Source organism: Phymastichus coffea, unplaced genomic scaffold (assembly GCF_024137745.1).
Source record: "Phymastichus coffea isolate CEN01 unplaced genomic scaffold, Cenicafe_Pcof_1.1 PCOF00029, whole genome shotgun sequence".
NCBI classification, from domain to species: Eukaryota; Metazoa; Arthropoda; class Insecta; order Hymenoptera; family Eulophidae; genus Phymastichus; species Phymastichus coffea.
The window spans coordinates 326,119-353,555 of record NW_026706840.1 but is presented as its reverse complement, the minus strand read 5'-3'; the positions used below and the strand labels follow the sequence as shown (position 1 = coordinate 353,555).

At 36.2% G+C, this 27,437-nt stretch overlaps 1 protein-coding gene across 3 annotated transcripts in view; it reads right to left on the bottom strand.

Annotated features, from left to right (window-relative positions):
* Positions 1–27,437, bottom strand: part of LOC131662999 (haloacid dehalogenase-like hydrolase domain-containing 5) — a 295,769-nt gene that overhangs the window by 150,025 nt on the left and 118,307 nt on the right. For 2 of the 3 annotated variants that reach the window (XM_058933055.1, XM_058933054.1), the window contains one exon: positions 21,463–22,280. The exons of the other annotated variant lie outside the window; for it this stretch is intronic. In XM_058933055.1, coding sequence (XP_058789038.1) covers positions 21,463–22,280 — 818 coding nt within the window. The remainder of the gene's footprint in view (positions 1–21,462; positions 22,281–27,437) is intronic. 3 annotated transcript variants of the gene reach the window in all.

Here is a 27,437-nt window from a genome sequence, read left to right as displayed (position 1 = left end):
CTAGCCCGGAGCTAGAGCCCGTCGTGACGATAAGGTGGCCCTCTTCTCTGGCAAGGAAGTTAAGGGCAAATAAAGGGGCTACCAGCCTTATTACACTGGCACCCAAACGTGTCAATTACAATCAAGTTGAAAAACTTCATTAAACAATTTTCCAAACTTTCATATCCATTCAATTTTTCAATCATTCCTTCAAAATTACAATCACATGTCACAATTTAATCCACTTATTTTTTTTTCTTCTTCAATCAATTTATATCGCTACCATAATTTCTAAATTATTCTTTTAACGACAATATTTTATTTCTAAAATACCAGTTCCAGTTCTTTTATTACTCGTCACAAATGTTTGAATAACCTTGCAAAGTCAACTTGAGAGGAGTTCTCACTGGGCTGGAGCGCGTAAATACACGTGTTTTTTTTTCCTTTTCCCTTCATTTTATTGAGTACCCAAGATGGACTCAGCGCTTGACGAAACCAGCGTAACAGTGCTAGGAAATTCCCTGGTAGGCAGAGCGTTGACGAGAACTTTGAGCGCACTCGGATTGCGTCATGACGGCTCGTCAGACGAAAAACGTGCGAGAGTAGTGGCCCGACTTCAAGGACAAGACCTTGATGAGGATTTCAAAGTAGGGTCCGACCAACCAGCTCGCGACGAAATCTTGCGAACATATTTACAATGCCGCGCCCAATCACAGGCAAAAGCAAAAAGCAAACCGAAAAAGGTAACATTTACCTCCGCATTGCTAAGTATGCACGTCGCAAGTATATTAGACAACGAGTTGAGCGAACACCTGTCAGTACTCGACCTCAACACGGCAGGCCCGGTACTAAATGAAAGAAAGCGATTATCCGAACGCCTACAAGGAAAATACGATGAATTCGACTTCGACCCGGAAAGCACCCTCACGAAAGATCATCGCGACATCATGAGAAAAATATACCTGCAAACGCAATTCGTCGACGCACCACCTCTGCAAACCGAGGAAACCGAAGACTACAAAGCCACGGACGCAAGAGGCACCGAAACTACCCTAACGAAAGACGTATGGGAATTAGCTTTCGGCACCCCAACACAAAAGAGCGCAGCGATGGCACGTATGTTCGCAGCGACTCAATTGATCAGTCCTGCGCCTCAACAAGACAGTCATGCTGTCAACGAAACAACGAATTTCGTTATCACGGACGACTTGCCTACATCCCCTCAAAATCCATCAATTCCAGCAAACTCACAAACTTACTTCCCACCGTACCGCGGCCGTTGGCCGCGTGCCGAAAATAACTTCAACCCCAAACCGCGCGACCTTTCGAAAGTAATGCCTACTTGGAACTTAAAGTTCAAAGGCACACCAGGCGAAGACGTACGCGCGTTCTTCAAAAGTGTTGGCCGAATGCAGAAAGCAGCCGATCTAATAGACGCTGACTTAGCGCGCGGATTTCATATGTTACTTGACCAAGGAGCCGCTTGTTATTTCGAAAATAACGAGAAACGATGGACATCCTGGCCGTTAATTAAAGAAAACATGATCAAACAGTATACGGACGAGATGTATACCGAGAAGAAAAACGATGAAGCGCGCGCGCGTAAGCAAGGTGCGGATGAGCTACAAGAATATATCGACGCACTTTTATTGATCTTCAGCGAAATGCCGGAACCATTGAGCGAGCAAATCCAAAAAGAACGGATTTTACGCAACATTCTACCGAAATACATGCCCCACTTACGCGGACACTCCAATAAACCTCTCAAAGAATTTATCGAAATTACTGTCAATTTAGGCAAAGCTTTTGAAGCAGGCGAACAAACAGCAAAAGATAACGTTAAATCTCTAATTTCGACAGGCGAAGCTTGCGCGACAACGCTAGATCCGCTATCATCAATAAAATCAGAGCTGGAAGTAATAAAAGCTCAGCTCGCGGCAGTAGCTTTCGAAAGAAATTACAGACGAGACAGGTATCGTAGCAATAGTAGAGACAGACGTGACAGTGATCGCAAACACAGAGACAACAATAAGAAGCGTCGCGATGAGAAGTATAAAAGCCGCGTCAACTCAGACAAACACAGAAGGAAATCTCGCGTCAGTTACAGGAGTAGTCGTAGAATAGTTTTGGAAGTGCTACCAGTAACGGAAGCACAGCTTCAACCAAATCGAATGGTAGTCACAAAAGTCGCGATAAAGATAGAAATGAATACAAGAAAAAAGAATATAACAACTCAAACAAGTCGAAATATTATGATAATAAGAACAAAGATCGCGGGAAATACGAAAATAACAAGAAAGACACACATTATTCGTCAGACAAAAAACAAAACAAGTCAAAAAACAAAACAAGTCAAAAAACTAAACTCAGATGACGATACGGCGAGCAAAGCGTCATCGATCGAGATAAATAAAGCTCGTATATCTAAGAAGAAGGTAATACATCGCGAGGACATAAATTCGCAAGATACAATCAAAATTTACCCACGGTATTGGTTGACCATAAAAGTCGATAAATCGAAAATAAAAACACTCTTCAATCCAGGTGTAACGCGAACAATTTTAGGCAATATCGGAGCACAAATCTGCGCTGATAACAATATAAACATAAATAACGATACGATCGATTTAGTAAGAATGCCAAACGGTAAACTCGAGAAAGTAAGAGGCATAATCAATACGAAGGTAATAATCGACAAAATGGAAACCAATGCAGATATTTTGCTAGTGCCATCATTACCGTACGATATGATCCTCGGTATGGATCTTATTCGACCGAATAAAATAAATATGAACACCAAAAACGATTCATTTAAATACAGATACAGATTCGACGGTAAAACCATAGAACGAAAATTCGAGCTTTGTACGCTAGAAATATTGCCAAATCCGGGAATAACGTTCGACACATGTACGATGGAAATTAAGCCCGAAGAGGAGCCACAAAAAAGTGGACTTTCGAAATTAACCGACAGTCAAGCAATACAACTAATTAAATTATGAGACCAATTATTACCGAAACAAACTAAGAAAGAAAATAAAAAGCTTTCATACACAAAATTAGTCGAACACGATATCAAACTACGCCCGGGTACCAAACCAGTAAAACAGCGTTATTACCCACTCTCCCCGAAACTAGAGAAAGCATTACGCGAGATTATCGATGAACAAGCAGCTCAAGGAATAATCGAACCATCGGAATCTGAATGGTCAAGCTCGATAGTGATGGTAAAGAAAAGTAACCAGACATATCGAATGTGCGTCGATTTACGCGAAGTAAACAAAGTGAGCGAAGGGGACGCTTACCCTTTACCATACATGGACGTAATACTTAACAAATTACGGTTAGCGCGCTATATAACATCTTTATATTTGTCTTTAGCTTACCATCAAATAAAATTAACAAAGCGTTGCCGGCATATCACTGCATTCACAGTTGCAGGCCGAGGGCTTTGGCAATATAAGAGACTAGCGATGGGATTGAATGGGGCGGGCGCGGCGTTCCAACGGCTCATAGATCGCGTGATAAGCAATCTCGAGCCATACGCTTACGCGTACTTGGACGACATCGTACTGATTTCGGAAACATTCGAAGAACACCTCGAACGATTAAAAACATTAATTTCACAAGTTAAAGACGCCGGACTAATCATCAATCGTACAAAAAGTCATTTTTGTCAGTCCGAAATTAAATACCTCGGTTTTATCGTGAATGAATATGGATTAAAAATCGACCCAGACAAAACAGCATCCGTTGAAAATTTCCCTCGGCTGAAAACGCTTAGACAACTTAGAAGATTCCTTGGTATGGCGAGTTGGTACCGTAAATTCATTCGCGGTTATGCGAAAATCGCTAACCCATTGACGAAATTAACAAAAAAAGATGTTAGATTCGAATGGAGAGACGAGCACCAATGAGCTTTCGCGAAATTAAAAGCCATGCTTTTCGATGCGCCCATGTTACACAGACCCGACCCCGAAGCCGAGTATTTCCTGCATTGCGACGCGAGCAACGTCGGACTCGGTTTCATTTTAATGCAGAAAATAAAAGGAGTAGAGCACGTCATCGCATTCGGAAGTCGAGCTTTGCGCAAGAACGAATTAAACTATTCGACGACAGAAAAGGAATGCTTGAGCGTTAAAGTTGGAATTGAGAAATTCAGATGCTACTTAGAAGGCGAATAATTCACCGTAATTACCGACCACTCGGCGTTGCGGTGGTTATTCGAAAGAAAACAGCCGGCCGGTCGACTCGGCCGTTGGATTCAAGACCTACTCGGCTATGATTTCCAGATTATCCACCGCAAAGGCGTTTGCAACGTCATTCTCGATTGTTTGTCACGAATATACGAAGACAATGATACATCGACAATTAAAAGCGATATCGCAGCGCTGGAAATTATAGAGTACACACACGATAAATGGTACATTAAGAGATACAATGACGTTCGCAATAAACCCAAATATTACAAAGACTGGAAAGTCGTCGGTACCACGATGTACGTATTCAAACCGAAGCACGACATCGAAAATGGATGACCAGATTTCAAACCGTGGAAAATTGTCGTGCCTCGCCAGAATAGATTGAAAATACTACGCGAAAATCACGATAGTCCTTATGTAGCACATTTAGGTATCCAGAAAACATATCCGAAAATTAATACTTTCTACTTTTGGCCAGGGTATTACCGAGACACAAAACGATACGTTAAATATTGCGATATTTGCCAAAAATGTAAAGTCGCCCAGCATGGCAAAATAGGCCTACTGAGCTCACGGAAAATAACATTCCCGTTGCAAGCTGTAGCTACAAACTTGCAAGGACCGAAGGATATGTGTATTTGTCAGTATTCATAGATTTATTTTCGAGATACGTCATCTGTATGCCACTAAAAGACAAGTCAGCTGAATCAATTAAAACAGCCATACAGACAATTATGGTTCCCCACGGTTCAATGCAAACTTTAATTTCGGACAACGGGAGAGAATACGATAACAAATTAATTGATGACTTCCTACGCGAGAGCGGCATAATTTATGAAAAAACAGCTGTATATACACCAAAAAGTAACCCAACTGAAAGAGCGAATAGAACTATTAAAACAATGATCAAATCATACGTCGGAAATAATCACACAGAATGGAATAAATTCATACCCCATTTCCAATTCGCATACAATAGCTGCAAAAATTCCATGACAAACAAAACCCCAAATTTCCTTATGTTCGGTAGAGAATTGATCCCCCCCCCCACTCATGGCGAGAAACAATAGAAAATATTCATGAATCACTCTCCACATTACACGAAATTAATCAAACCAAACCATCACACAACCATGATAACACAAAAATAGAGGTAAGCGATAGGAGTGACTGGGCTAAACGAATGGAAAATTTAAATAAATCTTATAAAGACACAGCGTCTAAAAGCCGCGACAAGCAAAAAGAAACCAGTGTTCATCACGACAAAAATAAACAAGACTATACGTTCAGAATCGGCGAAAAAGTCTTACGCGCAAATATGCAACTGTCTACGGGCGCGAAAAATATATCTGCGAGTATTCTACAAGATTACGTTGGTCCATGCGTTATTGCGGAAATTATAGGTAATAACATTTATAAGTTAAAAAAGAACGGCGTAACGCTGCGTAACATATAGCACGCAATGCACTTGAAGAAATTCAAGATCAACGAAACGAAGACCGACGAAAATGCCCAAAACGAATCCAAACAACAACTAAAAGAACAACCCACAAAAAGACCTCGAGGACGACCGCGGAAAAATCCTGAAGCCAAAAGTGAGTCCGGCGATGAGACTACGCCGAAGCGGATACGCGGTCGTCCGCGGAAATCGCCAACTGTCGAGCTTCCAACGAAAATAAATAAAAAACGCGGAAGGCCGAAAAAACAAAAAGCCGTTATTTCCAACACAATGGCATGTCTTCGTTTGCACCGCATCATAAAAATATAATAACCACGTTTTGTAGTTATAAGGAAAAAAATAGGCAACCCAACGCCGCACAGTATATATTTTTTTTAATCTCCACGACGAATCAACGACTTACGCTTGAAAAGCCAACCGAGACGAGACAAGAACCAAGCCGAAGTAAACCGAGCGCTATACACGCAGGCAACCACATGGAAAGGAAAGTTCCCCCTCCCTACTACGCCGCAAGGAAGGAGCGCCAACGCAAACGACGTCTGTCCACCGGCATAGCACACGTGTTTTCAACGTCGCGCGCACTTTACACACGCTCGGTGCCGCTCAGCTATTGCCAAAAAAAAAAAAATATATATATCCGTGTACTCTAAACCGGTATAGATAATCGAAATTAATTTTGGGAGTGGAGTGAGGTGTGCCAATGGTGCCTAAAATCGTACCAGTGAAAAAAAAAAAGAAAATGGCGTCGCAAACGTGTCAATTCAATGTCACCAACTTTGAACTTATTGTGTCCAACATCAACATTTGGTATAGAATTGAATGTAAGTAATTCTACCAAACCAAGAACATAAGTTTCATCTCTATCCAGTTCTATCGGTGGAAAATAATATGTTTCTAGTATAGATGATCTACCAGACAAACTGAGGGTTAATGATTCAACCATGTTGAGTGATCGTTCAAAACTGAATTATTTATTCACAATTCTCAGTATTTATACAAATGGTAATTGTCATGATGCACTAGCAAATCACATAAAAATTTCAAACATAAATGACCACAAGTATAAGTATTATAATTTTGATATTTTTTATAATTGTATTTGATTTGAACAACTTTGAAATATTTTATAAGATCTAGAGGTGGTCTTAAATCACCAAAACTATCAAAGTAATAAACATTTTTGCCACTTTTTCGATATGCTACCCAATGCGTACCAGGTCCTGAACTATCATCAAGATTTACAACAGCACACTCGTTAAATCGTGGACGCGTTGGCAGAGAGTTCCTCATAAAAACACCGCGAAAGTTCGCAATTTGCAATTCGCGAGCATACGAGGGTGGTCCGATAAGTACTTAGCCTCACCGCCCGATGGCGCCACTCTCGCAAACGAAATATTTTATCACGTAGTACAACCTTCTCGATGGTTACTGTCAAGATTTCAACCGGATCGGAGTTGTAGTTTATTTTTGAGAGCATGTGTGTGGGAAGCGCTTAAGCTCTACTTTTAACGAGCGACACTCGTTACAATAGGTTAAACATTGCTGGCTCGTGCTTACATTATTTTGTAAGATATATTTTGCAGGTTCTAATGAAGAATTACCGCTGACGGTTTCACTGCTTGAACCTGGGTTCTTATAATCTTTTGGTCTTCGTTATTGGTTATTTGGTCCTGTCGGTGGTAACAAGAAGAACAATTCGTCATTCACTGGTGTTTTCGAAAAGTGTAATTCTACAGGGCTCTTGTTACTAAGATCTAATTCTTTGGATATGCCCTCAAGCCTTTTGAATCTTACCATAGGTCGAGGTCCCTTAACCATGGGTGTATTTCTGGCTCCCGGTATTCCTGTTTTAATAGTTGGGGTTACCGATATCTCTCGATATCGTGGCTGCCTGAAGGTTTCTTCAACTTCCTTACTTCTTTCAGGACTTGCTCCTTTAGTCGTGACTGAGAGATGTTGATTATCATCTTCGTCCAGACGGTCTGTGTCCGAATCATTGACATGTTCTAGATGGGTTTCCATTAATTTTTGCGAACTTCGTTATTCTGTTCGCCATTACTTTATCAGAATCGTTCATTTTATCATATGGATCAAGGTTCCATAGTGTCTCTTGTAGTTCTGGCGGGGGCTCGTCCCTATCTGAGAAGTGAGAAAGCATTTCTATAGTTCGATTGTCTCGTGCAAGGCCTATGTCACCCCAATAGTACGAGTATTTCTTTATATCACATTCTGTTAGAGGACGATGAGGTAGTTTTACTTCAAGTTTTTTTTTTTTAGTCTTCTTTACTTTACTTGTTGTATTGAAGGCTACACCAAAACCTTGTTTATATGGTCTCAAATATAGACCTTTACCAATAGCTAAAGCTTCAACATGTTGATTGTGTCCTTCTGTTCTTCTAATTGTTTTTTGGCAGAACTCGCTCGGTTAACAGCCTGAGCTATCCCCGCTGCACCGCCTGCTAAAGATCCAAGAGTGCTGAGACCTGCGAAAACCGGAACGAGTGCAGGTAGAAAACTTCCTACTTTTGGGATAGGAAGTATTTGTGGTAAATTTATATTTTTCTTTCCACCAACACTTTTGATATTTTTACGTGCTGCGTTTAAAGCACTTTTAATAACAATTTTTGAGTCATTACTAGAAGTTATGGATTTCTTATAAGTCATACTGATTAATCTTTTCATACTTAAAGTCTTTCTCTTCTTGGAACGTTTTTTCGAAACCTTCTTCCTTTTCTTAAGATGCTTCTTGCCGAGCCCCATTCCAAAGATTGATTTTGCTTTCATGATATTTGTAACAGCGTATGCTGCAGCTTTTTCACCTAAAGTAGCGTCAGAACTACATATACGTTGCCAAGCTTTATTAGTGTTCGGGATAAGGAAGAGTGAAATAGTAGCTGATTGACAAAGTGATGGTATATTTAGAAATACATGTTGTCGTTTAGTGGTCGAATAAATTGATTACAAAACAAACTTGATTAAGTCCCTAAGTACACGAAACGCTTAATGCTAATGCGAGTTGAGACGAACGTTAATCTCATTACAAACTAAGCCGCGACGGAATTACTAATATCGCTCGCACTTTGTGAAAACGGCTGCTCTGAGCAACAAAACCACCCGATCGCTCAAGCGTCCGAACGAGAGGGCGCAAGACTGCTCAACTTTTTTGGCCGCTGAGAGAAGTCTTTTTTCGCTCTCTCTTTCCACTCTGTCTCCCTGACTAGGGCGTGTCATACTTTCCACCGGATTTTCCGCTACGCACCTCGATCACCCTGGCCCCTTCTATATGGCCCAAATAGGTGAGGGCGTAATTTTCTTCAGCCGTTTGGCCAATTGTGCGCGTGGCCTACCACCCCGCTCCTCGTGTGACGCTGCCGATGGGCCTCGGTGAGGCCCGATTTGGCCCCCCGTTCCACAGATTCGAGTGATGGGAGCAACGGGCTCCCAATCTTTGCGGGTATCGGACGCGAAAACCGAGATGTTATCGGCCCAATACCCAAACACGGCCGCGAGCTCGCTTATTTATAAGTGCTCACGGCGCGTGGTGGCATGCGTCGAGGGCGGTGATAGTGGCGTTGCGTCTTCAACGACGAGGCAGGGCATTAGCCACTGCATGACGTGGGCATACGAAGGGAATGAAAGCGTGGGAGACTAATCAGCGGCCAGCGTTATTTGTGAAGCTGCAAAAGGCCCAAGATAACGAACAGAAACTCGGGAGCTCGCGCGATGAAGTGGTTTCGCTTCTCGCTGTTTACATTTTTATTGACGTGGGAATGACATACAATCGCCCCTACAATCTTTGGATATGCGAAATAATAATTTATGAATTACGAAATAAGAAAAATACAACTTCACTTATAATCAATCGTTTTATTTGTTGTAGTGAAAAGTGGAACAACGACAAAAAAAATAAAGCCTCCATTTATGATTTATACAATGAAAAATAAATATCTTTTTTCTCGGATTTTCTAACAAACGCGACCGTGAATCTAAGTTTAAAACTATAACTGCGCTATCTCGCCATGACATCGTCGTGAATCAGAAACGTGTGGCCCATACGCTCTCTGCCTGCACCCTCATTTTCTTCTCCGCATTTCTCTTTAGCTCGATTGTCTGTACAACCCGCGCGCGCTCCATCGACCGCGCCAAACTCCCTGTAAACGCGTTGCACACATTTTCGGCATGTGCTAGAAAAACCCGATTTCTTCGAACTATAACGCGGGCTAATGAATATCTATTCCCGAAGCAGTTACTTGTCCGGAACAATTAGCTAATACTTTGTCTACAGCGTTTCGTGCTTGAATATCTTTATTTTTAGAGTAGGCAATGTCGTGATCTTTACATGCAGCGTCTAAAGGATTAATGCCAGGGTCTCCGCGAACCAATCGTTTATATAGCTTTGTTCCAGGTCTACAATACTGATAACCAGGTATATGAACTTCAAAAGGTAAGTTATTTATCAAGTTGTTCATTAACCCTCTACCCGTTTTCCTCTTCTTTTTTCTCTCATGGACGAGCATTGTTTGAGCGTTTGATAATGAATGCACAAAACTTATATATATAAACTCTTTTATAGTAAAATTTATCAGTTTTAATTCAGAGTTTGATGTAAAATGGATATCAAGGAGCAGTCTCTGAAGCTTCCTGTGATAAATTTTGACTCTTTGACAGAAAAAAATGAAAAGAAATCGAAAAAGCATGGAGATCTATTACCAGAGAGCATACGTGCAGTATGTTGTGGTGCGTCTAATTGTGGAGAGACAAATGCGCTTCTATCTCTTTTAACCCATTCCAATGGTTTGAAGTTTGAAAATATTTATATATATTCTAAGTCACTGAACCAACCGAAATATAAATTTCTTGAGCAACTTCTTGAACCCATCAAAGGTGTTGAATACTTACCTTTCAGCGAGCATGATCTTGTTATATCGCCAGAGGAAGCATGACCAAACTCTATCATGATTTTTGATGATATTGCATGTGAGAAACAAGATAATGTGAAAGCATTTTACTGTATGGGAAGACATAGAAACGTTGATTGTTTTTACTTGTGTCAGTCATATGCTCAAGTACCTAAACAGTTAGTGAGAGATAACGTGAATTTTTTAATAGTTTTTCGACAAGCTGATATGAATTTAAAACACATCTATAATGATCATGTAAATACTGATATGTCATATCAAAGTTTCAAAGATATTTGTTCTTCATGTTGGAAAGAAGATTATTGCTTTCTTGTGATAAACAAAGATCGAAAAATAGATGCTGATAGATTTAGAAAAGGTTTTGATAAGTTTATTATAAATGCAAATAACTCAACATAAAACTGGTAGTGATCAACTGGATTGCAAGTAGACAACATGATTGATTTAAGTCAACAGATTGGTGATCTTCGTCAGGTGGAAAAAGCTCGTGAAGCAATACAACAGAAATATAATTTATTGAAGTCAGACAGATTAGAAACTGAAAAATTTGTTAAAGAAACTTTCAAGCCTATGATTGAACCACTTGAATAGTTGGTTGATGGAACAAAACTTACTCAGCAGAAAAAATCGAAAAATAAAAAACTGTTGCAAATTAAAAAAGAAGAAAAAGAAGATGACGATGAAAAAGTTAGCTATGATGTAGAACAATTGTTTAAAAAGGAAAAAAAACCTTTAGAAAAGTTATCAGATAAAGATGGCGGATTGGATGAAGCATCGAATGCTTATGAACTTCAGGAAAATGATGATATTGTTAAATTTCACACACCTGAAAGTGATTCCCTGAACAAGTATTTATCAATGTTGCAAAGGAATCAAGTAACATCATTGGATACGATCTATGGAAAGATGGTTCTTTTAAGATAGGTGATAGACCATTGAATTTTGAAGGTGATAAAATTGTCATAGGCAGGGATACTTATGAAAAAAGTCCTGGATTAATTGAACTGTTGTTCAAGAAAAAACCTGATACTTCCATTATAACTGAAGATGAATTAGACACCTATGGTCTAATAAAGAATAATAAATTATAAAGAAAACGAATACGCATAAAAAGTATTATAAACCTGAAGAGGATATACGTTATCAAACAAGGGATAAATTGAGAGATATTATTTCTAAGTTGATTGAAGAGACACCAGTTAACTCATCATCTGGCCGAGGATTTTCTTTGAAGTCACCGTACAAAAATGCACGACTTGATAATCATACTGATTATGTATATTGGGATGATCCCAATGAGCTTGTAGAACGTCTTAGATTATTAATTGCTGAAACATCAGCTGGTAATCAAAATCATGTGAATGAAATTCAGTCTATAATCGAAGAATTGAGAGAGGCTGAAATAATATATTAGTAGTGTTAGTTAGCTTTCAAGCTCATTATCGTTATGAACATTGATCTTTTTGGACGTCTGAAGAAAAATGGAGAACAAACGTAAAACAGTCGTCGAGGAGCTTTATAAGCCAGCTCGTCGTAATTATCTACGTAGATCATTTAACATTCGTGATATTGATGAGACATGGCAAATCGATCTCGTTGAAATAATACCATATGAACGAGAGAATAAATGTTATAAGTACATCTTGTGTGCTATTGACAGCTTTCCTAAGTATGCTTGGTGTGTTGCAGTCAAACAAAAAACTGGAAAAGATGTTGCAAAGGCTATGGAATCTATATTTGTGAAAGGACGAGTGCTAAAGAAGATATGTCTCGACAGAGGTCGTGAATGTTATAATAAAGATTTCAAAAGTTTAATGACCAAGCATAACATCCATATATACTCTACATACAGTAAATTGAAAGCGTCGATTTGTGAACGATTTAATAAAACTCTAAAAAATAAGATGTGGAAAAAGTTCTCGCTAAATGGTAATTATAAGTGGTTGGATATACTACCTGATCTAGATTCACAATACAATAATTCTAAACATCGAACAATTGGAATGAAGCCCAGTGAAGTGACTGCAGCCAAAGTACCAGATATATTGAATCGATTGTCTTTGAAAAAACATCGACCTCTAACAAAACGTGCAAAATTCAAAGTTGGTGATAAAGTACGAGTCAGCAAAAGTAAGCAGATTTTTGAGAAAGGTTATATGTACACCCAATTGGTCAACAGAAATTTTTACAATTGATAGAGTTAAGAAAACAGTTCCATTCACCTACCGTTTGAAAGATTATCAAGATAAACCTATTGTTGGCGGATTTTATGAAGAAGAATTACTCAGGACAAAATATCCAGATATTTATTTGATAGAAAAAGTTGTAAGAAAACGTGGTGATCATTATAATGTTAAATGGTTGGGATTTGATGAATCTCATAATAGTTATGTTCATAAAGATGATATGTGAATAGTTAATGAATAAAATATTATAAAATATATATTTCACGTTTCTTTATTTCAAATTCCTTACATTTATGTAATAGTATTGGTGTAATGATTTCACTCAAACGATGAATTCTCATTTTAAAATGTTCTCTATCACAAGCCATCTGCATCCATTTTCCTTGTCGAGCAGTTCGATGTGCATATGCCCACGTAACCATCTGATGTATTTGAATTTTTTCTTGAGAACGTACAGACTTGTATGGTTTTTCTCTGAAATTAAATAACACTGATTGAGTCTATATATATCTGTTCTATGTTTTAAAAATATGAATATACAACTTACTCAATTTTGTAATGTCCATGTGCTAATGTATCAGTACTGTTAGGAATTAGATGTCTCTTGTCATCATATGGACTCAATGCAATCTTTCTCTGTCGAATAGTTTCAACATTGTGCAATTTAGATCTGATCATACATTGCTCTCTTTTATGAATACTTAAATTTTGCAAACAGTCTAAATAATGATCAAAGTCAATAGTTTTCTTGACAACAGAAGCCTTCACACCTTTGACTTTTTTTGAAGCATCAACACCATTTACACGAGTACAGCACATTTTACTCCTCAAGCCAATAAATTCTGTTAGTATATTTCCATTACACTCCTACTTCATTAATCCAACAACCTTCTTATTGGCTCTTGGCATATTGAATACGTTTTCAGTAGGATAGTCAATAGTGTCAAAATAATTGATGTTAGCTTTCATATCATCATAAAAATTCAGACACTTTACCAAGTGTATAAAACTATCAGTATCCATATAGAGGAGTTTACAATTTTTTCCATGCATTTTTTTCATATAATCATAGTGAAAGCTGCACATAAATGTTTTGGATACGTCTAATACTGTAAGACCAATATAAATGGGTTTATTCAAGTATACTTGAGTTTTACGCAACTGAACCGCTGTCAAGTTTTCATCAAAAATTGATCTACTATGAAAGTTAGGTTTTGAAACAAAAGCTTCCACACCGTACCGTCCATCCCACTTCGTTAAAAGTTTGATATCAACATGTTTGCGAACGTTTTCCATAGTTTTACCATATATACTATTATTCATGAGTTTAAAAAGATTTTTTTGAAACTCATTTTGAGCTTTCGCTCTCATTGAACTGTTCAAGTCGATGTATGATTTTAGCCACGCCGATTGCTCAAATTTCAATACTCTATGAATTTTTACAAGCTCGAGTCCATGTTTAACAGCTTGCTTGAGAGCTTGATAAGGTATCACATAATTTTTCTTATTCATGAGAATAGCACATAATTTTTCATGCTTGGAACCAGGTGGTTTTATGTGCTTTTTATTTTTACGCCATTGTGTTTCCTGGAAACAGAATAAGATTACTATGCTTGTTTTGCTACGCTTAATTTATTGGCATGGATTGTTTTTGGTTTTCCATTGTAATCGATTACAACACTGCCTTTTTCAGTTATTTTTAATACTTCAAAAGGTCCTGAATATTTATTTTTCTCTAATTTCTTCGGTTTTGGTTCTTTCATGAACCATACTTTATCTCCAATTTTAAAATTTACTGGACTTGTAAATCGGTTATAATAATTTTTTGATTTTTGTTTTGAGGTTATTAGGTTTTCTCTAGCCATGTGTGATATTATATTCATGTTTTTTATTAAATTCTCTAGGTATCCATTAAAAGTTGGTAATTGTTCGGATTTTTTTAATGGTACACTAGATGGTAATTTAGCTGGAAAAGCAAAAACTAATTCATGTGGTGTGAAATTGTGACTAGTGTTACGCTGGTGTTGTAGTTGAATTGAGCCAACTCTAGGAGTTCGTCCCAATCACATTTTTTTGATGTAAATTGTTTGATGTATTCGCAAAGCGGATGGTTAGCCCTTTCGACAGATCCATTAGATTGAGGTGAAAACGACGTTGTTTCAATTTTTTCGAAATGAAATCTTTTGGCAATTTGCTTTAACATCTTGCTTCTGAGTTTTGTGCTCCGTTAGTACTATTTTTGGAGTTCTGAAAGTACAAATAAACCTTTTTATAAAAGCTTCGCTTACAGCTTCTGCTGTTTGGTCTTTTAATGCTACTAATGTGATAAATTTTGAAAGTTGGTCTTGAATTGAAAGTATGTACCGATTATTACTTTTTGTAATATCAAATGGTCCCATTATATCCATGGCAACTTAACCAAAAGTTTTGAAAGGTGTATCTGTTATAATCATTGGTTGTCGTGTAGGTTTACGTTTTAATTTGTTTCTTTGACATTCTATACACATGGAAATTCTCTTTTGTATGTCATTCTTTAGGTTTTCCCAACAATATTTATCTTTAATTCTATTGTAAGTTCGATTCACTCCCGAATGACCTCCCAATTTCGAGGAATGATATATTTCAAAAATTTCATTTCTCTGGTCTAACTCACATATATATTCAACGTGATTCATACAAACAATAGTCTTGATGTTAGTTCCTATGAAAGTATCATTTATGATTTCTTCTATTTCTGACCATTGTATGTTTCTTATGTCAATATTTTTTTAAATACTCAGCATAGAGATCTTATTTTATAATAGAAGTTTTTTTAAATTTTTGAACAATTCGGCTAAATTTTGTTTTACTGTTTCCGCCACTGTGGCAGTGTTTAGGCACAAAATAAATATTTTTCGCTTACCGTAGTTTAATGTTTCCAAATTAATACTGGATAAATTTTTGCTTATTTTCAAATTTTTTTCTGCAAGTACGAGGTGTGATCAAAAAGTAAGGTGAATTTTTATTTTTCTCAAAAAATATTTATTTATTCATCAATTTTTATTTTATCTCCTTCAAAGTAATCCCCCTCGGATATAATACACTTGTGCCAACGCTTTTTCCAATCCTCAAAGCATTTCAAAAAATCATTTTTTGTGATCTTGTTTAGTTCATCCTTCGATGCCGTCTTTATCTCCTCAATCGTGGCAAAACGCCGTCCTTTCATGGGCCTCTTCAGTTTTGGGAACAAGAAGAAGTCACAGGGGGCCAGATCTGGGGAATACGGTGCCTGTGGCATCGTTAGTGTGTTGGTTTTAGCCAAAAATTCGCGCACAAGCAACGATGTGTGAGCAGGGGCGTTATCATGGTGCAAAAGCCAATTTTTATTTTTCCACAAATTCGGACGTTTCTGGCGGATTGCTTCGCGCAAATTGCGCATAACTTGCAGGTAATATTCCTTATTTACTGTTATACCCTGTGGCAAGAACTCATGATGCACCACGCCCCTGCAGTCAAAGAAAACTGTAAGCAAAACCTTTACATTTGATCGAACTTGGCGTGCTTTTTTTGGTCTTGGTGATCCAGAATGCCTCCACTGGGACGATTGAGTCTTAGTCTCGACGTCATAACCGTATACCCATGTTTCGTCACCTGTTATAACCCTGTTGAGTAAATCTGGATTATCGTTGACGTCATTCAGTAGCTCTTGGGCGATGCTCATGCGACGTTTCTTTTGGTCGAAATTGAGCAATTTCGGAACAAACTTCGCTGACACACGTCTCATGTCTAAAACACTCATCAAAATTGATTGGCACGAACCAAATGAGATGCTAATATCATCAGCAATTTCTCTAATGGTAATTCGACGATTTCCCAACACTATTTTCTTCACTTCTTCAACATTCTCATCAGTTGTTGATGTGCTGGGGCGTCCAGAACGAGGTTCGTCGTCGGTGTCTTCTCGGCCTTCTTGGAAGAGTTTATACCACTTGTAAACATTTTTTTGGCTTAAAGTAGACTCACCGTATGCCACTTTAAGCATTTCAAGTGTTTTGGAACATCTGATTCCATTTTTCACACAAAATTTAATGCAAACTCTTTGATCCATGTTTTTAGACAGCAGTAAATCGTAGGGCACGCAAAACACTTCTAACCTTGATGCCTCTCACAAACAAACCAAACATACTACAAAGCTGAAATTTGGAACGTATGTTCCAGACGAGTGTACCGACATAACCAAATAAAAAAGTCGAAGATCGAACGGACGTAGCCCGCTAAATTTCAAAATTCACCTTACTTTTTGATCACACCTCGTATGTTACTCGTGTTTCTGTCCAGCCCCTCATGTTTTTCAGAGATTAAATGGATAATGTTATCATTACGAAGTTCTATAGAACTTTTCAGCATAAAGCAAACATTTTTTATTTTGGCATGGAACAAGGGGCATGGGGCATGGGGCATGGGAACGGGGGCACGCACGTCAATACAATAGTCGGTAACTGCCGGCGGGGGGCATGGGATCTGCACGTCGATACAAGAGTCGGTAATTGCCGGCGGGGTCCATGGGGTCTGCACGTCGGTACACAGTCGGTTGCAAACGATTCCCGTCAAGCAGATCGATATACGTCGGTCGATAAAGCAGCTCATAGATCGCCAATATGAGGATTTATAACGTTACCGATCGTCGGTAGAGTAGGCATCGAAAAATCGCATGGTAAGTGGCTCAGGATCCCCTTAGCCCCTACTACTAGTATCTAACTACTAATATCAGTTATGTATGCACAGTCGAGACTACAAATCAATTGGAGAAGCCACACTTCGTTATCTTGAACTTTCAAATACAACCAAAAAATGTGTAAGAAGCAAATACCAGCTAGTTTGATCATTGCAACATCACCCTACGCTAAACTCAATTTACAGTTCTACCTGTACGGCAATTTCAATGTCATAAATAGAAATCAATATGCAACTTTGTACGATATGTACGCGGACTTTCAGAATCCATACTATGGTAAAAACTGTGAAACGCTGCTGAAGAAATTACATTTTATTAATAATATGCTACTTATCGTTATCGATTCCTTAAAATAGAATGAATCACTAAAGAGTGCTCCAGTCGATGTGTGTTTAGAGGTTAAAACAAAAAAAACACATTTCTACAGGAACCGTGGTATTCTGTCTCATTTTATACGATCGTATCATTATTTTTAATTTCCTTATAGTATTTATTTTGCGTTTTAGCAATATAATGATACTACATAAGTTTTTCAAGCGAATTTATTACGGAATTGATAAATACTGAAGTATCGCTGGTCACATTTATTAACTTGCACCTGTACAAGCTTTATAACAAATCTGTTCGATGTAGCAATACGAAAATAGCAACTTTCCGTTGATTGTAGGTAAACAAATTTTTTCAATAAATCACCGTACAATATTACTCTTCCTCAAACTACTTATTATTTTGCATTAATGTTTTTAAGTTAAAACTTAAAATAAAATAAGAAATACTGTAAATTGTAGTTTGTAAGTGATTAAAAGAATATAAGATCTATTATAAAATAGTAGCTAATAAAAAACCCTTAAAATTTAATTTAAGATTTTGATGATACATGCACACAAGTAATGAAAATCAGCACTTCCAGCAAGAACACAATGTGAAGATTTCAGTAACAGAAATTTGGTAAATCCTATTTTTAATGAGTTTTCTTTTTCAACATTTAGGCTGCGGGGAATTTCCGTACAAACTGACTTCTTAGAATATGTAAAATGTATACATAATATTACTGGATATCTCAGATAGAGTCACTGATCTGACTGCTGGTCCATATATCAACCAGCCGCGCAGGTAACATAAAGTACAATGTAAAAAAATTTGTCTCTTTTGGTATGAAGATTTGAGAGGGTATTTATATGTAATTTGACGCATTGAATATAAAAAAAATAGTAACGAAATTCTCGCAGACACCCTTGACCTTGATAGTTACCATTTGAAAGTCCAATTTTATTCCTGCTATAAGTCAAATTTTTAGACGGTTTTAATATGTAGTTTGCTGTGCTGAATACGTAAAAAATAATAAAAAAATTCCTGTTGATGATCCTGATCTTGACAAGTTTTATTTCAAGTTCAAATAACATTTCTTGTATAAGCCGAGAAAAGGCTGTCGTACGGATTTTAATACGCTATAAAAAATCCCGCAGACACTCTTGTTATACCAAACGTCAATTTAGAAATCAAATTTCATTTCTACTACAAATCAAATTGCATAGGAAAACACTCTAAAATCTCCAATTCTACTAAAAATTAGATTTAACCTTGAGAATAAGTATTTCAAGATCAAGAATGTTTTGAGAAACTTAAAAACTACTTATTATGTATTCAGAATATAAAATATGATCTAAGAACTTCAAATATTCTATGTCTCTAGAGTGGCCCATATAGCGACCACCCTCGGAGCTAAAAAGTCAAAACATTCATAAAGTTCTTTAAATTTGATAAAATTAATTTTTTTATAACAACATCTTAGTTCCATTTTTATTGACTTTACATCTTTTTTACCAGGCAACTGTCATGAATTCTTTTCTCTTTCATAAAAATCTTTCATAAGTTGAGCAACTAAAATCTGATTTTTATTTTTTATTTGTATCTTCATTAATTTTGTTTGATTTATTTTTCATATAGTTATCGTTATCATATCTGCATAATTAAAAAAAAATAATAATACTTTGTGGCGGTAAACATCTTATTAGCGCTAACAGCCCAACCATGCGGTTGCCTGCGCGGGCAGCACCTACCGGTTGAGGCAAATGTAATGAGGGAATTCGGCACGCGACGGCACGGAACGCGCGAAACTAATCTCTCGTACTCTATAAGAAGCGTGCATGTATTAACCCGGCGAAGAAAGAGCGGCGAGCGATCCGACACAGCATGTTATTGTCGCGCGCGTGCTTTGTAAACATAAACACGCGGGCCGAATACATTGTAGAAATAAGAGGTAATAAACGATCTCGCATGTGATATTGACCGTAATTCTGATATTATTATTTCTCGCTAGTAGAAAATTGGTTGCCTGACACCCGTGCCTTCCTGCTCTCCGATTTTCGAATTTCAACGTTTAAGTAATCCCGCGCGCTCTTTGATGCGATCGCGCGTTTAATTAAATAGACGGATATCTACCCCGTTACAACTTATGTAATAATACAGTTAGGTGGGAAGTCAGAGTGAAATAAGTTGACACAACAAAAATAATTATCGTAAGAAATCGTTTTTATTCACTAATAACTCAAAAATCGTAAGAATCATAGAAAGTAAAAGTCATCCATAAGAACGGCTGCATAGCTGTGTATGCGTATGCGTCACCGTCTTTCCAGACTCGTGCGCGTAGACCGAACGGTTAGCGGCAGGCGGTGCTCACCATGATAAATGTGGGAAAGAAAAGAAGGAGACAATTAATTTATTTATAACGATTAGAAAAATATTGCGTGCATTTTTTTTTAACTATTTTTCATGTAAAATTTTCCGCTTTCTAAAAAAAATATAAAAATTGAATAAAAACTCGAGTAAAAGGGTTAAAAACATATTTTTAATATTTTTTTTAAGTTTTTGATTCTTTAAACTATTTCTGACGTAAAAACTAATATTTTTTCGAAATCTACGAGAAATTATTGAAATAAAAAAATAATTAGGAACAACAAACTTTATTAACATGGCACAGATCAATGTGTTGATGAAAATGGTGTTTTAGGGCTGAAAACGTCTATTTTTAATGATTATTTTGAGAGACGAAATTTGGAAAAAGATCTGAAAGGGCCGACAAGTTTCATGTAATCATGAAATATTCCATTTATGTTGATCTCAGACTCGAAAATTATTATTTTATATACGTGGCTATGTTATTATTAATTATTAGTTTGTATTATGTTATACTATATATATTTTATTTTTATATTTTATATGAATTCAAAAACAATAATTTTCTTATATTTTACGGACAAAATTTTATTTAAATCTATTTAAAAAAACATGAAATAGAAATTAGACGAAGGCGGCAACGTTAATTTAAAAATACACAGTGTCAGATCACATATGATTGAAGAGTGCTGATCTTAAAAAGCATGGGCTTCAGATTACATATGATCTAATGTACCCAGTAATCTGATGCCCCCTTGATAGAAAGTCTCTAGTTTATTTGCGTTCGACTACGATGCGCTTTAGATATATTTCTTCACCAGCAAAATAATTTCTTTAAATAAAAGATTTCTCAACTTACTGTAAAAATGTTATAAAATAATTTAGCCACTATCAAAGTATTTTCTAAATGGGCACGTAAATTTAAAAAATATGTCAGTAAATAACTAAAAAAGCAGTATTTCTATCTTAAAATTATAAGTACATAGTTTTCTGAAATCTTCCATCGTCCAAGACTATTTTTTATTATTATATACACTTTAGATTATGACGAAATAAATCCTCTGTTTAGATGAAATATGGGTCTATGTGTTAGATTAACTGAATTACGAAAGACTGATTTACAAAGGTATTTTAACGTAGAAAGTGAGTTTAGAGAACAGGTTCACACATAACTAACAAAAAAAAATGAAAAATGAACGTATTTCTTTTGAGTTGATCAAGTAAAAACTATTTAATGTTTTTTTTAGAAATATTGATGTTAGATTAAATCACGATACTATTACTAAAGATATTGATAAAAATTGTTTTTAATGAACACAACACTTACCCAACGGCATAGATTCGATCAATTTTACAGTTATCATTAATACTTTGTGCATATTTTAGCAATTGCTCACTTGCATAGCGGTATGTAAGTAAACTAGGCTTTCCGATTAATGATGTGTAGATTAAGTCATGTCCGGTTATTTTTTTATAAAGATTTTCTAAACAAAGTAAAAAGGAACCATGACCATATCTAGGTATGGGTGCTTCAGAAACCCAAATAAGATCCATATTACAAGCAATAACAAAAATGTGTGGATATGGTACAACTGGTAAAACATGTGAAGGCATTCCATTGGTCACTAATAAATCAACAATCAGCTGCAAGGATGTTTCCCAATTAACTGGTTCATTTAATAAAATAATACCGTCAATTTTTTTGAAATCGATTTCTTTTGGACCGTTAAAAGGATCTCGTTTATTCTTATCGATATAATCTAAACTAGGAAAATTATATACGAGTTCTTGCATAGTGATTATATTATTGAATCCAAGTTCCGAAACGATTTGTTTAACGTCACCTTGACCAGATACAAGTATTTTCTTACTATAATATTCACTATATTTACAAAGAGGTGAGTACGATAGAACTACTTGACTTTCATCAATATATACTCCAAGCCATCTTGATAAATCAGCTGCTTTTTCATGCTTGGTTGTATTACCACTATTAGTAACAAATACTGTGGGGATGCGAAGTTTCTTATCCGGTCCCATTAAACGTTGAAAGGTCTGAGGTACTGATTGAAGAACATTTTTGCCGCGAATGAGTACTCCATCAATATCAAATAGAAAACCAAAATTATGTTGACCACTTATGTTCTACATTGGAAAAAAATAATGGTATATTAGTCGGATTACTCACGAATAAATACGATAATACGAATAAAATTAGAAAAAAAATTGTTTGACGTCTTAAATCTAAATCATCGTTACTTATCAATATCTTTTTTAAAGGACAAGAATATGTTGTATCCAATGTAAAATATAATTTTCTTTAATATTCAAAAATTAAATATTTGTTGAAATTATAAAGGATAAATGCGGTTTTAAGAAATAGAATCACAAAATTAATCCATTATGATGGTGGACCGTAATTTTAATTTCATTTTTTATTTTAGTTTTCAAACAAAAAGAGAAATTTGAGCATCGGTGTTTGGAAAAGGAAGTCTCCAAGCCTGCAAGCAAAGATTGAGGACATACTTTAGATAGACACAATTCAAATCATATAAAAATGCATGATGTTTGGTTTGTGCCGTTGATAATTGTCCTCTCTGTTTCTCTTTCTCTTATTAGAGTAATTATTCATGTACGTATATGCGTGATTAACGCTAACTCTGCTCGATACTAAAGAGGAGAGCCGTAAAAATAATCAACATGTACCTTTTTCGTATTTGAGTTATTTTTAGTTTTTACTTTATAAACCTTCCAATGCTTAACATGGAAATAAAAATAAAATAAACGTTTTTAAATATTGAAAATTAATCTTATAAATACATTTTATATTATTTAATTATCTTTTATCAAGTTTTCGGTTCTAATCATAGATACAACATAAAAGATGGAAAATAATAAAATATATTTATAATTAAATATAGGAAATTCCATGATTTCTTTATTTTATTTTAAAAAAATTACTTAAGTTTATTCATTATGAAGCATTTGAAATTTATATTTAAAATGAAGGTTAACATCTCCTTTAACTAAGTTTGAACCAAAAAAAATACACGTAAATAACACAGGCCAACAAAATTTGACAAAGGTTCAGAACCAGAGACCAGACATAATATATTCGAAGGATTTTGATGCGCTGAATCCAAATTCGAGCTCAGAATTACGCCAGCACGTCAGGATTTTGAGATATCCTAACCTAAAAATGCGAAAATCACGTATTTTGGCTATATTCGGTACTTTATAACATTGCGAATAAATTTTTTCATGCAAAACTGACAACGGCATCTGAAAGAGAAACTCTTGACCTACAAAATGCACTACCGATTTTTGTTTTGATGTCTTTTGGTAATGTAGATATCGTCGTTTGAAATTTAACACCTATGAATTTGTTTATACTGCGACACACCAGAACGAGTGACCAGACATAGTACACCCGAAGGATTTTAATGCGCTGAATCCAAATCCGAGCTCAGAATTGCGCTATTACGTCAGGATTTTGAGATATCCTAACCTATAAGTGCGAAAATCAAGTTTTTTTTGCTATATACGGTACCTTATAACATTGCGAATAATTTTTTTCGTGCAAAATTGACAACGGCATCTAAAAAGCAATTCTTATCGTACAAAAGCACTAACAATCTTTAGTTTATGTCTTCTTTTATTGTCAATTGAAATGTACTACTTATCAATTGGTTTATACGGCAACGCAATGAATTTCGACTATTATAACTCAAATCCCTGAACTTGGAGCATTGTATCCTGCGGGGCAATAAACCTTGCCCACTTAACCCTAAATCCCTAAACCCCCGAGCCCTGTGACCTTCGATGTAATAATCCCCGTCCCCTTAACCCCAAATATTTTAACCCAAGAAGGTTATAACAAGCGCGGCAATAAAACCTGCCAACTTAACCCCGAATTTCTTCACCTCGGAATGCTGTAACCTGCGATACAATAGCCCTAGATTCCTTGTGGCGCAAATTACTGGGCTCAGGCATTAAGGAATTTGCGTAACGGCATCGAGGGTTATAACATCACAGGTTTCAGGGCTACAGGGTTAACGGATTTAAGGTTAAGGGGGCAGTTAAAGGTTAAGAGGTCGGGGATTTGGGTTAACAGATTTAGGATTATGGCAACGCAGATTATAGCCTTCTAGAATATCTCGGAATACTGACGTGCTGGCGCACTTCTAAGCTGGGATTTGGATTTAGCGCATTGAAATTCTTCGGATGCGTTATGTATAGTTTTTTGTTCTGAAGTTTGTCGGCCTGTGACAGACAGACAAATATTAGAATTAAAAATTTAAATAATTTGTTTAAATAAATTTATATGTACAAATCTGACATCAAACTCGTGACTAGTAACCCCCAAAACCATGGAAATGTGGTGCAGCTTGCAAAAATATTCTATTATACAGGAATTTGTTTAAAGAAATTTTTTAAATAAAATACATTTTGCAAATCTGATATCAGATTCATAACCAGAGACCTCAAAAATCAGCAAAAGTACGTGCAACTTGCAAAAACATTGAGTCTTGTAACATTTGTTTAAATAAATTGTTTAAATAAATTTAAATTCACAAATCTGACATCAAACTCGTAATCAGTGACCCCTATAACCATGGAAATTAGGTGCAACTTGCAAAAATATTCAATTTTCAGAAATTTGTTTAAACAAGTGGCTTAAATAAAACACATTTTGTAAATCTGATATCAGATTCATAACCAGCGACCTCAGAATTCAGCAAAAGTATGTGCAACTTGCAAAAACATTGAGTCTTGTAACATTTGTTTAAATAAATTGTTTAAATAAATCTAAATTCACAAATCTAACATCAAACTCGTAATCAGTGACCCCTAAAATCATGGAAATGAGGTGCAATTTGCAAAAATATTCAATTGTGCAAAAATTTGTTTAAACGAATTGCTTGAATAAAATAAGTTTTAAAAATCTGATATCCGATACGATCAGCGGAATCAAAAACCGTGAAATCTTTCATTCGTTTTTGAAATTCTGTAGATAGATGATGTAGAATATTACGTAACTTGAAATGTATGATTGTATGCTGAAGCTGAGATAGGTGAAAGCTGAGATAACTGATTTTGTGACATGCTAATCCTTCCGTATTAGAAATGACGTTTGAGTGGCGGGCTAACGGTTGAATTTCCTGTAAATGCTATTATCTTATTTTCTTCTACTTTATTTATTATAAGAATATTTATCATAAGAACATTTTTTATCCTCTTTGTTATTTATTATAAGAAAAATGAGTTCCAGAAGCCCTTGTCAAGAAAAATTGATACATTTTGTTATGTTTGTGGGAAGTTTGAAACAACTTCTTATCGACGAACGATTAATGATTCAATCAAAACTCTATATATGAAATGTTATAAGGTTCCGATCGACAATTTAGATAAGACATGGGTACCATCTTCAATTTGTAATTCTTGCACACCTGCTATGTTGAAGTGGGATGATAATAGCAGCAATATGACTGTTATTGAACCGACCATCTGGCGTGAGCCCCAGGACCATGACTGTTACTTCTGCTTATGTAATACAACAGGTTTCAATAAACAAAATTCAAATAAAATCATCTACCCTGCGGTAGCGAGTGTAACATCAGCCAAAGTAGGAAAAGTAAGTAAACCCGAAAAAGAAGTTGGTTGGGCAAAAGTTGAACCGATGGATATTGTACAACTGAAGATGTCTCTTTTGAAGATAGTTCTGATGACGAGAGTCCTAAGCTTTTTGACCAAAGTTCGTTAGATGATTTTATTCGAGACCTCAATCTTCTAAAGGATAAAGCTGAACTCTATGCTTCAAGACTCCAAGAAAGGAAGCTATTATTACCTGGAACAAAAGTATCAATTTACAGAAACCGAGAAGAGGCGTTCATAAAGTACTTTACAATGGAGGATGTGATGGTGTACTTTAATAACATCGATGAATTGGTTAACTCGTATATCCAAGATTTGTACAAGTCAGAAAACTGGCGTCTCTTCATTGATTCTTCCACACGAAGTCTCAAAGCTGTGTTACTACACATCGGAAATGAGTATGCGGCACTTCCTGTAGGTCACTCAACTGCACTAAAAGAATCATACAATAGTTTTCAATTTCTACTGGAAAAAATAAATTACAAGACTCATAATTGGCTTGTTTGTGGTGACTTGAAGATCATAAATCTTATAGTTGGCTTGCAGTCGGGAAATACCAAATTTCCGTGTTTCCTCTGCCTTTGGGACAGCCGTACAAGCGATAAGCATTGGGTAACAAAAAAATGGCCCACAAGATCAGAATGGAAAATAGGTTCTCATAATGTCGCCTATGTAGGTCTTGTTGATGAGAGAGAGTATTACTGCCATCACTTCACATCAAATTAGGTTTAATGAAACAGTTTGTGAAAGCCTTGAATAAAGAAGATAAATGTTTCAATCATTTGAAAGCCATATTTCCGAAATTGAGTTATGCAAAAATTAAGGAAGGCGATTTCGTTGGGCCTGATATATGAAAACTCATGAAAGATGATACATTTATCGAAACCATGACTCTCGTTGAAAAGAATGCTTGGTTGAGCTTCAAAGATGTTACAGAAAAATTTTTAGGCAATAATCGAGACCCGCAGTTTGAAACTATTGTGTCCAACATGTTACAGAATTTCCGAAAAATGGGTTGTCTAATGAGCCTTAAAATACACTTCCTTCATTCTCATTTAGACTATTTCCCAGAAAATCTTGGAGCATATAGTGAGGAGATGGGTGAACGATTTCACCAAGACTTTAAACAAAAGGAACAACACTACCAAGGAAGGTGGGACGAAAAAATGATGGCCGACTACTGCTGGTCATTGAAAAGGGATGATAATAACCCTACTAGTCACAAACGTAAATCTCTTCAACGATCGTTTGAAATGAAGCGCCAACGTTTTCACAAAAAGAAAGCATAACATCACAGAATTGGCGATTATAGGTTTAAGAATATACATTCTAAAGATTGTCAGCTTCTTAGTGTAACCTCTCTAACTACATTGGAGCTTAGGTTGAAATGCTATGGATTACAGTCCACTTAAATTAATTTGTCCTGTGCTTGACCCTCACTGTTCACTGCATTTAGTTTAACCTGTTGTGAGTTTAGCTCTCGCAGATCATAGCGAACGTAAGTTCACCTGTAGTGGTCTAGAGCTCGAAGGTTGCTGCGCATATAGGTTATACTGTCGTGGATTCTAGTTAGTAAGTTATATCGTACTCAATATACCTGTTGCGGATTATAGCGCGCTTAAATTAACCTGTAGCAGGTTATAGCGA